The sequence below is a fragment of the Semicossyphus pulcher genome, unplaced genomic scaffold (genome assembly GCF_022749685.1).
Source record: "Semicossyphus pulcher isolate SPU_LCO1_2020_fin unplaced genomic scaffold, fSemPul1.0.p SCAF_6, whole genome shotgun sequence".
NCBI lineage: Eukaryota > Metazoa > Chordata > Actinopteri > Labriformes > Labridae > Semicossyphus > Semicossyphus pulcher.
This window is the reverse complement of record NW_027211737.1, coordinates 887,652-901,071: the sequence shown is the minus strand read 5'-3', so window position 1 is coordinate 901,071 and position 13,420 is coordinate 887,652. Positions and strand designations below refer to the sequence as shown.

The window sequence follows — 13,420 nt, the reverse complement described above, 5'->3', positions numbered from 1 at the left end:
CTCCCCAGTGCCTGCTGGAGGTCAGTTTGATAGAGCAAACAGAACCACATTATCTGCAAAAAGCAGAGATGTAATTCTGAGGTCCCCAAACCAGATGCTCTCCTCCCTCTGGCTGCTCCTTGAGATAATGCCTGTAAAGATTACAAACTGGATTGGTGACAGGGGACAACCCTGATGGAGGCCAAAACCCACTGGGAACATTAACTTTGAGAGCTGTGTCGGTATCTTCAGCCCACTTATACAGGGACCGGATTGCTTGAAGGATTCCCCAAGGAATTTCATTGCAAGCCTTCCAGTCCACAATACATTCATAGACAGGATGTAGGTTTGACAGTCGGCCGGGGCCTCCTGTTCAGCACCCTGGAATATACCCCCTCCAGGAGGCTGAGTAGAGCGATACCTCGAAATATGTGATGTCTTACACATACTAAACAAAAATACTGATTTTGAGCAATACTAACACCTAACAGACTGCTCATGAAGCTGGTGCTCAGAGTTCAGACCCCTTGTTATCAGAATAATGCACCTGCAAAGACAGAGTACAAGCATTTTGATGCATACAGGAGTGGTTTTATACCACAACAAACCAATATCCATAATAAGATGAATGAATGACATACTGTATAATAAAGTCAACACTGTTGCCAGTTACATCATGCACTAAAACTTAGCCTTATTACGCTGGGAGCTGAGAACATCAGACTATGAAGATGTATAACTATTATTTTTGCATATACACAGGACACTTCCACAAGTCCATGCGTCCAGCAAGACATGGCACACAAACTGCTGATTGTTTCTGGTTGTGTGTTGGATCTCTGATGACTGCTCAGGTTACATGTTAACTTCTCAGGCTATGGGACAGAGGGCTCGGGGAACTTCTGGGTCAAACTTCAATTCAGAGGAGGTGTGACAAGAGGCAGCTTCTGACCTGCAGTGTTGATAGTTCCACTACAATGGTGGCTAAAAGTGGTCTGCATGGGTTCTCTAGCGCTATATTAATAAAAATGACTGCAGTTGGTATTAAGACTGCTGTGCTGAATATCTTAAAAATACATTTCTAAAGGTATTCTTTAACATAAAGATCTCAGCAGGTCTATGTCTTAAAATGGTCTTACTGATGATTTGAATGTAATAATTTCGATTTCCTCTTTTTATTTTTGTCTGTCACCTTTTCTATTTTAAATTACATTGCACACCTTTAAGAAAGCACATTTTATATTTCTTTTTACCTGATCTCACATCATACATGTCTCATGTCATTCCTTGTCATTATTTCTATAATTGTTTAAAATGTATCTCCCTCAATATATTGAAATAGACAAACAGTGTAGTGTGCATTACAGTGGAGGCTTTATTACTACAGTTTGGGCTCAAAAAACACAACATAAAATAAATGACAGGTAAAATACTATCTTCAGAAATCCTTTATTTGCCACAGAAAAATAGTAAATTCAGTTCATGGAAAAATAGCTTTACAGAAAAGGTTAGTCTACATAAAACACTATTTAAGAAAAATAGGTGTAGTTTATGACATTAAGTGACTGCTGCTGCCTGGTGACGTAAATGGGATTAACTATTAAACACAAATATGTTTGAATTATCAATTTGATGTCACAGCTCAAAAATGTTTGGTAACTGACACAAATGAAATTAAATTGACATTGGTGACTAAATACTATCACATTATTAAAAACAACTTTGAGGATGTTTGGCTACACGATGGCTTCAGAAAATCATCCTCTCTAAAAGTGTTAGTCAACAGTTAGTTATAGTCTAACACATGAGTACATCTCATATGTAACATATGAGATGTACTCATGTGTTAGACTATGTACTTTAAACATTCCCACAGGTCTCCATGTTGAAATCTCTACATGAAAAATATATATCAAAAAAGAGCACGTTAATGTTAAGACCTGAGTTCAGCTCAACATGTTTTGGTAATATTTTATCAAAGTACACAATTCTAAAACACACAAAAAACGTCTTGTTCCTGTTTTAAGTAAGAACCTGTTTGAGCGTTTGTCAAATTCAAAAAGGATCAAAGTCTTATATTGAACTGCATCTTATTGGATCTTGTTGAATATTTAAAACACACCACAGTAAATCACCAGAATAAAATCTCAGAGACTGAAAACATATTCAGCCACTACATTACACAATGCAAACTAGACATTCACATTTTAAATGACGTGTAAGATAATATTTACAATATAAAAATATTATTCACTGCTTTAAGAAATTGTAATTAACATGGAAATTATGGCTTTTCAAGAAACAGTCAAAAATCATCCAATGTGGCCCTGTTACATTTTGTCGATGTGAATTTGCATGCAGACATCAATAAATGGTATAAAATAATTTCATCACTATTAAATCATTTAAGTATCAATGTTAATCATCAACCCAGTCTTACAGTAGTTTGTGAAATATTAATTGATTTCTGGTGTCCCATGTGAGGCCACAAATCAAGGTAGAACATTTTTACTGACATAATAACCAAGTAGTTTCGGACCTTACATATAACCAACCTTTGACAGATTTAGAAATAGAAAAAGAAATTCTCAGTTATATAAAAAAGAAGGTCTATGGTTTGGACTGAAATAAAATGTTAATGTTGACTCCTCTGTGAATGAGAAGAAAACCCTGAAGGCTGCCAGCAGGTAATATGTGAGAAGTGGTCACCCTGATATTAAAAAAGAAAACTTTTTTTTTTCTATTTCACAAAGTGCCATTAGACTGGGTTGCAGTCAGTCTTCAGACCATTCTAAAGTCTGCTGTGACGCTTTGATTTGCGAGTTGGTGTTACCTCCTCACTCTTTCTCTTGCGGAGACTTCTCGTCTGAGCAGACTGGGGGATCTTTTCTTCATCAGACTCCTCATCTTTTTGTACTTTAGCACTGCGTCGTCTGGGTGTGATTTTTACTGAAGGAACTAACCTCCCTCTTAAACGTCTGTTTCCAATCACTATAGGCTCCTCCTCTTCCTCGGACATATTCTGCTCATCTGTTGTCTCCGCCTCTTCATCTGTGTCTAATACTAAATTGAGGACACCCCCTTTTTCACTAGCTCCTATGTTATTCCCTATATCTTCTTCTCTATTGCTTTCCTCCTGATTCTCTGCTGGTTCATCAGCAGATGATTCAGTTGTCTTGTTGTCTTTATCCTCATCTGATTCCACTTCATCCTCTTCCTCCATGTCAATGGTTGCCTCAGACTTAGCTCCCTCATCCTCCTCAACGTTTTCCCTATAATCCACTCTTGGTCTTTTCCTCACAGATCTTCGTGTTGGCAGTTGGATTTCATCAGCTTTATCCTCTTCTTGGTCCACAGCAGTTTTCATCCTCCTTCTGAGACTTCTGCCTTCCACTTCTGAGGAGTCCACGGTTTCATCTTCTTTGCTCTCTGATGGCTGTTCCTCCAGTGATTCCTCTGTAGCTTTTTCTTCCATCACTTCTGACAAATCAGCTGTTTCCTCAACCTGGTCCTCTGCAGGACCATTAGTTGGAGGCTCTTCCTCCTGTCTAATAATGGAAGTTTCCTCTGTTTGTTCCTGAGCATTTACCTCTTCCTCGTCTTCGGGGTTTTCCTCTTCCTGCTGCTGAGTCTTCATCGATTCTTGGACTTTCTGTCTTCTTGATCTTCGGGAAGTTCTTGTTGATGGAGCTGGAGCTTCTTCGACTCCCTTTACAGGTTCATCTTCTACTACTGCCTCTTTTTCAGCCCTGGCAATGTCAGATTCCACTTCTGTAGATGTTTCTATGACTGTGCTTTCCTCTTCCACAGCTGCCACACTATCGTCCTCCTTTTCAGGCAATGCAGCTTCCTCTGCATCTCCAACAGCAGATTGTCCCCTTACCTCACTCTCAGCTTCCTCCTCTTCCACATCTTTCTTCTCCTCAGTTTCCATACCCATTCCCTCTTCCTCTGCCTCCTCCCCTTTTATCTCAGGTGCGTCCTGCCCTGCCTCTTCTTCCTCTTCTTCAGTCTCCACAGCAGGAATAGTATCATCTTCTCCCTCTTCCTCCAGCTGACACTTTGTGCGGGCTCTTTTGGATTTATGTGTAGGTGTGGCAGTAGCAGACCTCCTTCCTTTCCTCAGAATCCTTGTTTCAACTGCAGGTTCATCTATATCAGAACTCTTTTCCACCACTGTTCCATCCTGTTCATTTTCTTCAGTCTGTTGGTTTTCTATGGTTTTGGATCTCGGGGAGGTAGTAAAAACTACCTTCCCGCCACTCTGTAGAAGTCTTGTTTCAACCACTGGCGCTTCTTCGTCATTAGGAACTTGTCCACCCTCTGTACTTGGTTCTTCAAAACTTTCCTCAACAGGAGTCTCTTCCTGTCCCTCTGGAACAGCAGACTGTTCCTCTGTCAGGGTCTCTTGCTTTTTGGTCGATTCCTCTGCTGCAGCTTCTCCTTTTCCCATCTCAGCTTCTGGCTCTGTTTTATCTTCTTCTTGAGCGCCACCCTGGGCACCATCCATTTCTTCCATTTTCTCAACACTGTTATTGTCTGTCTCATCAGCTTTAGTTTCCTCAAATTGCAACTCTTCACCTGGAGCAGTTTGGTCTTCTTCCTCTGCCTCTGTATCACACTGTGTTCTGGCTCTTTTGGATTTCTGTCTAGCTGTGGCAGCAGACCTTCTTCCCTTCCTCTGAACTCGTGTTTCTACCGCTGGTTCATCTTCTGTGCTTCTTTCTGCAGCTGCCTCTTCCTCTTGCTCATTATCTGGTCTTTTTGTGGTTTTACTTTGTGGCGAGGCTCTCACAGTCTTTTCACCACTTCTCAGAACTCTTGTTTCTACAACTGGTGGTTCCTCCTCCTCAGAAAGGTTTCCCTCATCTGCAATAGGTGTCTCAGCACTTTCCCCAACAGCACTTTCTTCCTGTCCCTCCAAAACAGCAGGCTGTTCCTCCACTAAGGTATTAAGCTCTGTGAGTGAGTCATCTTCCACAGCTTCTACTTTTCCCATTTCAACTTCTGATTCTGTATTTTCTTTTTCCTGAGCTGCGGCTTTTTCTTCGTTTTCTTCCTCAAACTTTTCATCTTTGCTTTCCTCTTTTTCTACAGCATCTTCCAGCACTGCTTTGGCATCCTCTGTTTCAGCTTGAGTCTTTTCTTCGTCTTCCTCTTCCTCTGTATCACACTGTGTTCTGGCTCTTTTAGATTTGCGTCTAGGTGTGGCAGGAGCAGACCTTCTTCCCTTCCTCAGAACCCTTGTTTCTACCGCTGGTTCATTTTCTTCTGTGCTTCTTTCTTCAGCTGCCTCTTGCGAATCATCTTGTCCTTGTGTGGCTTTGCTTCTTGGTGAGGCTCTCACTGCGTTTTCACCACTTCTCAGAACTCTTGTTTCAATAATTGGTACTTCCTCCTCCTTTTTGGCCTCCTCGTCTGTTCCGGTTAGGATTGTCTCTTGTTCCGCCTCCTCAACTTCAGCCTCTGCAACTTCACCTGTGGAGATTGACTGTTCCTCCTCCACCATATCTTGTTTTGTGACATCTTTAGCAACATCGTCCAAGGTCTTTCCCTCATCTGCACATTGTAGAACTGTCTCTGTATTGTCGGCCTGTCCCACCTCTGCAGGGTCTTGGTGAGCTTGTGCCTGTTGAGTTTCATCCTTTTCTTTAAGTCTATCCTCCTCAGCTTGGTGTTCTGCCTGTTCCTCCTCTACTGCTGTAGACTCTTCTTCCTGAAGTTGCTTGCGTGTTAGTTTTGTAGTACTTCTTTGTGCGATGGGGATTGACTTCCTTCCCCTCCTGAGAACTCTGACTTGAACTTCTGGTTCTTCTTCGTCAATTTCTTCTTCACCCTTTTTCTGTCGTCTTCTTGATGATTTGCGTCGGAGTGTGGCTTTGACTGCTGGCTTTCTACCTCTCCTTGTTCTGGTTTCAATGATGGTGGGTTCCTCCTCCTCGTCAACACTTTGGGCCTCATCTTCTTTAGCTGCCTCCTCAGCTCTCCCGTCCTCTGTTTCTTGTGTTGTGACTGCATCTTCTGCTTTCTCCTCCAGCCCTCCCTTTTCCTCTACCACCTTCTCCTGCTCAGTTTGTTCTTCTTCAACAGGGGAACCATGAACATCTTTCTCTGCTAGTGCTTCTTCCTCTGTTGTTTCCTGCTTCTGCTCCTCTTCTCCTTCAGTAGTAGTTTGTTCCACAGAAACCTCCTCTTCCACAGCTGCTGGTTCTTCAAGGACTTCATGATTGGGTTTTTTCAGGTCCACTAAAACCACAGTCACTCTTTGGAGCTTGGGAAGTTGGGTTACTTTTACATCACTCTGTTGCTCATCTACTGAAAGTGTTGCCTCCTCTTTGTTAGGTGTGAGTGAAGCTGTGTCGGTGGTGGCTTCGTGTAACATTGTGTCAGTCTCTCCTTCTTGTACTAAATCATCTGAAGGTGATGTAACTTCAGCTGTAGTCCCCTCCTGTTCACTTATTGTTACAGTTCCTTCTTCTGACACTGCTTCTATGTGGATTGACTGTTCCTCCTTCAATATAGTGTCGGTTGTCACTGCCTCTTGAGCCACAGCATCTGAGGTCATATCCTCATCAGCACTTTCTCCAACTGTCTCAGCACTGCCGGCCTGTTCCTCCTCTGGAACATCTTGTTGAACAACATCATCCTCTGCCAAAGCGACAAGTTTTATTTCAACACCAACTGCTGGTTCTGCTTGTTGAGTTGCATGAATTTCATTAAGTCTTTCCTCCTCTGCTTGTTCCTCTTCTTCCTCTGCCTCTTTCTCCTCAACTGCTGTAGATTCTTCTTCTTCTTCTTCTTCTTCTTGAAGTTGCTTGCATGTTAGTTTTGTAGTACTTCTTTGTGCGATGGGGATTGACTTCCTTCCCCTCCTGAGAACTCTGACTTGAACTTCTGGTTCTTCTTTGTCAATTTCTGAAGCTTCCTCCTTTTCTTCTTCACCCTTTTTCTGTCGTCTTCTTGATGATTTGCATCGGGGTGTGGCTTTGACTGCTGGCTTTCTACCTCTCCTTGTTCTGGTTTCAATGACGGTGGGTTCCTCCTCCTCGTCAACACTTTGGGCCTCATCTTCTTTAGCTGCCTCCTCAGCTCTCCCGTCCTCTGTTTCTTGTGTTGTCACTGCATCTTCTGCTTTCTCCTCCAGCCCTTCCTTTTCCTCTACCACCTTCTCCTGCTCAGTTTTTTGTATTTCAACAGGTGAATCCGAAAACTTCTCCTCTGCCATTGTTTCTTCACTCTGCTCCTCTTCATCATCATCTGCAGTAGTACTTTCCACAGGAACGTCCTCCTGCGCAGCTGCTGTTACTTCCTCTACTTTGGTCTCTACCTCTGCTTCTTCAGATGTTTTGGATATTGCTTCTGTTTGCTCTTTCACTATATCTTGTCCTTCCTCTGCCACAGCTTTCGACTCCTCCGCCTCTCCTTCTGGCTCTAATTGTTCCTCGGTTTCAGGAACCTTCTCATCTGTCTTTTCTACAGATGTTTCCTTAACTGCCTCCTCTTCTTCTGCACTGTGAGATACCTCTTCTTCCTTTTGCTCTTCCTCCTGGATTTTTCTGGATTTGTCTTTAGGTGTGGCAGAGGCAGATGTCCTTCCACGTCTCAGTGTTCTTGTGGTCACTGCTGGTTCTTCATCACAGTTTTCTGCTTCTTCCTGAGCTTGCTTTCTGCTTCTTGTTCTTGGGGTAGCTGTGGTGGTCTTTGTTCCACTACTCAGTGCTTTGGTTTCTGTAACACTTGCTTCTTCCTCTTCCAAGCTCTTTGCCTCCTCTACCTCAGCTGGTTGCTCTTCATCGTTATCTACCACTGGGATGGCTGCCTCTATATCTGCCGACTGTTCCTCTTCCACAGGAACCATTTCTGTGACAGCATCCTTATCTGAAGCTTCTATCTCTTCTTCCATTTCAATGTTGCCTGTTTCTGCTTCATCTGCCTCCTTTTCCATAATACCCTCATTTCTGTCTTCTTCATCCTGCTGGTTGGTGCTTTTACTTGGGGATTTGATGCTTGCATCAATTGTCTTTCTCCCACTTCTGAGAACTCTTGTTACAACAACTGGGGGTTCCTCTGCTTTACTTTTTTCCTCCTCCAAGTTGGCCGATTCTTCCTGTTCTTTATCAGAATTGTCTTTCTGAAGTTCTCCGTCCTCAACAACCTCTGACCCTGCAGCTGCATCTACAGATTTTTCTGCACTAATTTCCTTTTCTCCTTCATCCTCGTCTTGTGAAATCAGCATTTCTGCCTCTGAAGCAACACAAGAAGCCACCGTCTCTTCCCCTGCTTTTGGATCCATCTCTTCCTTTTCTGGATCAACACTTTCTTCATCAACTTGTGTTTCCTCTCCCTCCTTGTCACTAAGATGATGGCAGGTTGTTTTTATGTCAACTAGAACGACTGTGGCTTCTTGGAGCATCGGGATTTCAGAGTCAATGTCCTTTTCCTGTGGATCTTCAGCTACAGGTACAGCAGCCTCAGGAAGAACTTTGTTGGGAATTAGTGTCTCGGAAGCAGCAGCCGTGTCAGGCTCCTCCTCATTGTCTGTTGCTTTCACAGATACAGTCTCTGTACCTCCCTCAGTCTCTTCCTCAGTCGAAGGTAAGACATCCTCTGCTGCTTCCTCTGCTTTAGGAAGTGTACCCTCTTCTTCCTCAGTTGGTATTTCTTCTGCCCTTTTGTCAGTATCCTTTTGTTCTACCATCTGTTTGTCCTCTGCTTTTTCCTCTGCCTCTTCTTTGTCTGCTTCATCTTCCCGAGCAGGACCCCCAGCTTCTTCTGTGTGCTCTTCATCTTGTTTCTGTCTTTTGCTTTGCCTTTTGGGTGTAGGTTTAGTGGTGACTTCGCGTCTGCCTCTTAAAGCTCTTTTCTGCACAACAGGGGGTTCCTCTACCTCATCATCATCAGAGACTTCTTGTTCATCCTGTGTCACTAACGTTTCTGTCCCTGCTGATTCTGCAACCTTTACTGGAGTGTCTTCCACCCCAGGCTCCTCCTGTTTCTCTGTCACCTCTTGATTTGTGGGTTGGTCATCTTCCAGCTCTTGTGTTTCTTCCGCAACATCCTCTTTCATGGATGTAATTTCTTCCGGTTCCTCTCCCTCAGTTACAACTAACTCTTCCACTATTTCAGTTGCAGAAACTTCCTCAACCCCAGTCTTTAATTCTCGATGAACCTTCTGACTGTGGCGTGTAGATTTGGGTGTGGGGGGGCTCAAAACAGTTCTTCCTCTCAGAACTCTCCCTCCATCCAGGGCTGGAGTTTCCTCCTTCACGTCCTCCTCTTGCTTTTTGTAACGCTGGGATCTCCGTCTGGGGGTTTCACTCTGTAATGTTTTTACGGCCTTAACAACTGCTCTTCCTGTTTTTGCAGCATCACCGTTCTCTAATGTAGCATGTGCTGTTTTAACTGCCTCATGTTGCATACCTGTTTCTTCTGATTTTTCATCAGTGACCTCAATGTCAGTTTCTGCCTCATTGTGTAAAACTTCTCCAGAGATAACAAGCACTGCAGTGTCCGTCTGACACTCTCCCTCTACTTCCTCAATCTCTGATGCCACATTCTCGACTATCACCTGTGAGTCATGGGAGGTGTTGTTTAGATCCTGTGTACCATCATCTTCTACTTGTGGCTCTTCAGTCGTCATATCCTCTAGGTCCTGTGTGGCTGCTTTCTCTGACATCAGAGAGGCCTCTTCTTCTTCAGGTGCAGTATCAACTACATCCTCTGCTTTTTCTTCAGGAGTCACACTAAGTATATCCTGAAAAACAACAAAGAAATTGTAATCAAAAACTATTTACTGTACTGCTCATATAGACAAATGTGAAACCAAGATTTTAGTCATACACACCTCCGTCTGCACCAGGTCAGACGCATTTTGCACTTCTGTCCTCTGTTGCACAGAAACTTGATCCCCTATGGGGGTTTCTGCTTCAATATCCTCGATCCTAAAATATGTCAGAAATTAATTTCAAACATTAAACAGTTTAAGGACATGCTGATTTGAAAACGCAGAGAATATTGTAATGAGAAGATGGCAGAAATCAAACACTGAAAGTTGACGCCTTCCAGCCAAAACTGTCTAAATAGATATTAAACTTGCTTCAGCTACGAGAGAATTTGCGGCTCTACTCTTGATGAGGGTCCGAGCATCGCCCTGGATCAGGAATGTATTTATGTAATTCCTTGGGCCAAATCATTTTGCTTTTTCAGGGTCTTCCGTGCTGGAAGACTTGCAAAAATTAGCACACACATCAGGAGTGGTTAACATTTTTCTATGTTATAGGTCTTACACAACCCTAAAACAATTCTATGAAGTAGCCCCCCAGCATCACATGGACATACGAAAGTTGAACTGAGAGGTGATGTGAAAAAGGATCTCCTTATATGAGTGCATTAATGATGTTCTACATGAGTGATGTGTTCATACAGACCTGATTACTCGTTCTGTCTTGTCCTCTGTGATCTTCCTTTGCTTGGATCCACTGCTCCGACCCCGGGCTACAACGGGCACCTCACCTTCTGAAACTATGACAAGTGTTACAATATAAATATTACATTACAAAACATTACATTTCTTTACAGTCTAGATGTAAAAGAATGAAATGTTCACCTTTGGCAGCTCTCAGTACTGTCACCTCCTCCTACAAATCAAATCACACAGACAATTGTTACATGTGTACATAAATGCGTCTAAAATTGAATAAAAAAATTATAATTATGATGTACCACAATTTCAACTGTGCATTCCATAGATGCAGTTTCTTCCATCTGTGTGGTTATTGCCTCCATCACAACATCCTTTTCAGTCACTTCAGTGATCACAATGGATTCCTCTTTGAACGTCAGACTCTTGGACACAGCTGAGAAACAGAGTAAGACATGCAGTGTCTCTCAGATCGTTCACTCAGATCGGACCATCTGTAAGGTGTCAAATCTATTGAAAAATCCCGGGTGATTTGTCGGCTCTAGCTTTACAGAGCAGCTTGTTCTTTCTTACCACTCAGATCCATGGCCTGGATCTTGCTGGCAATCTTGGTTCTCTGTTTGGGACCACCGATGCCCTCGACCTCCCACAGCAGGTCTGCATCCTCCGGGTACTTACGTAGGTACTTTTCACATACTGTGAACAAAGGAGTACTTGTTTTTATACTGGAAAAGACACTTTCTTTCTCACACATTCTTTCTGTACAAATCAGTAAGCGTACTATCTGCAGGGGGGGCTGACGTACCTTTGTACATGGATTTTGTGAGGGGGTACCTCAACCCCAGACAGCCCTCTCTGAAACTGAGCACAAAGTCCTCAAGCATCTGCAGGCCAAAGTCTTTCCCACGCTGACACTTTCGAACAAATATGGAGTCCATCACAGGGAGCTGATAGCTTCTGGTTGAAAAAGAATTACACAAGCTGCCTGCAAAGAGAACAAAAATAAGCATGAGGACACTGTCAAAAAGGAATGGACCAATCATTTATCAGACATGGACTGAACCAGGTCTTGTGTTGATACAAGATGCTTTTAGGATTAAGAGACTGAAATTAGCATTGAGATCATTTGCAAACATCTGTGCTCCAAAACCTTCAGAGAAATTTGTCAAAAGATTCTTTATAATGGACACAAGACAACAGTTGGGGTATATGTATGGATGAATTGCCTTTAATCTCAAGCTTACCTGAGGGTTTGACTGAGTAGAAGCCGACAGCCTCTCCGTTGTTCCAGAGGATTTTTGCATTGTCTTTCTCTCCGTGGCAGAGGAAGGGGAGCTCCTCAGAGCTCATCTCCTTGGCTCTGTAGATGACACGATTCAGGATGTATAAAACTATCCTCTCTCCAACTGTCTCTACCTGAGGGACACACACACAGAAAAAGATCACATTATTCTTCATAGAATAGCATCCTGTCAGATGTATGTTTGATTGTTGTATTATATACAAAGCTTATGAAGTTGCACATTTCCTTTCAAGGTTTGTCCCAATTATGTTTCTGCTTATGAAAACAAGATTCAGTTCTGGACCAGTAATGATCAATGAGATCACTGTATTCTCCCATGAGAGTAAATTAATCGTACCTCCACAGGTCCGTCTCGTGCAGCGTCTGCTGTCTTCAGAAGGTCGTCCACAGTCCACCACCGGTCCAGCAGGAACAAAGCCACAGCAGTCATCGGGTCAGAGGGAGAGAAGAGGGCCAGGATCTTCTGTTTGTCACTGGATCCATACAGAGGCACGAAACCCACACTGGAAATGTTTATGGAGACCTGAGGACAGTCAGACAGATCAGTACATAGAAACAATATGTCTAAAACCAACTTCACAGATTTACATCACTGACACCATCGTCCCAGAGCCAAACTCAGAGACCGAAAGCTAAGATTGCAAAGGAAAAGGGATTCTAAGAGGGGACAGAAATATGTTTAAAGTGGTACAGCTGTAGTATGGCAGTGGGATAAACTAATAAAGTTGTTCTCAGTCAGTCAGTCTGCTTCTGTCTGGAAACAGCTGTGATGGATCACAAATGACAAACTAGGAGCCTCGCTCTCTTCTAACAACTTGAGTCTGGTCAGTGGAGTTCTTCTGCCACTCCAAAAAACAGTGGGAGAATCCTGACACCACGTCACATGACACAGTCCACTAGCCTCAAAACATTAGCTCCCCATGCCCCCCCACAGCAGTGGCTCGGGCCCTCAGCAGTTGCCCTCCTACCCATCTACAGTGAGGTCTACAAGAGAGAGAAATGTCACAGTGTCTTATCCCACTGTACTGTATAAGTACATCAACAATGACACGAGTGAGCTAATGTCCAGCATGCAGGTGGTGTGTGTCACCTGTGTGGAGTCAGACAGTCAGACAGAGTGAGGTGTGTGTTACCTGGGTGGAGTCAGACAGAGTGAGGTGTGTGTCACCTGTGTGGAGTCAGACAGTCGGACAGAGTGAGGTGTGTGTTACCTGTGTGGAGTCAGACAGGGTGAGGTGTATGTCACCTGTGTGGAGTCAGACAGTCGAACAGAGTGAGGTGTGTGTTACCTGGGTGGAGTCAGACAGGGTGAGGCGTTCAGGTGTATCAGGGTTGCTGTAGAGAAGGTTGTTCATGTAGTTTTGGGCCAACCGTTCCAGCTCTGCCTGGCTGACATCCGCCAGCAGATCCACGGGGAACTTCATCCCTACACAGCACACAGACAGATCATTTAGCAAGGACCTTTCATTTCACAGCTGCTTGCTGTAGTTTTTAACTGTAAAAGAAAACTGTAGGAACACTGCATTTGTCGGGGACTATTTTCAGAGGTGGATTGAAATACACGTGCAGGGTGGTGTCTGTAGGACATGTGAATGTGCATGATAATGAAGAAACAAGTTAGCCAATGCGACAGGGTCGCTCACTGATGTGTTTTTAATGGAAAACAATTGTGGTGGTTGCAGCTGAGTGTAAAGCAGTTGGGATGATGGTCAGCACCT

At 43.5% G+C, this 13,420-nt stretch overlaps 1 protein-coding gene across 1 annotated transcript; it reads right to left on the bottom strand.

The window, feature by feature from the left end:
* Positions 1-1,337: 1,337 nt before the first annotated feature.
* Positions 1,338-13,126, bottom strand: LOC138610332 (trichohyalin-like). The gene is made up of 10 exons (XM_069683069.1): positions 12,992-13,126; positions 12,040-12,225; positions 11,644-11,815; positions 11,205-11,384; positions 10,973-11,095; positions 10,702-10,835; positions 10,586-10,616; positions 10,407-10,500; positions 9,824-9,920; positions 1,338-9,733 (listed from the first exon to the last, which is right to left on the bottom strand). The coding sequence occupies exons 1-10, from the start codon at positions 13,124-13,126 to the stop codon at positions 2,771-2,773; spliced, it is 8,115 nt and encodes a 2,704-aa protein (XP_069539170.1). The 3' UTR covers positions 1,338-2,770.
* Between the last annotated feature and the right edge of the window lie 294 nt (positions 13,127-13,420).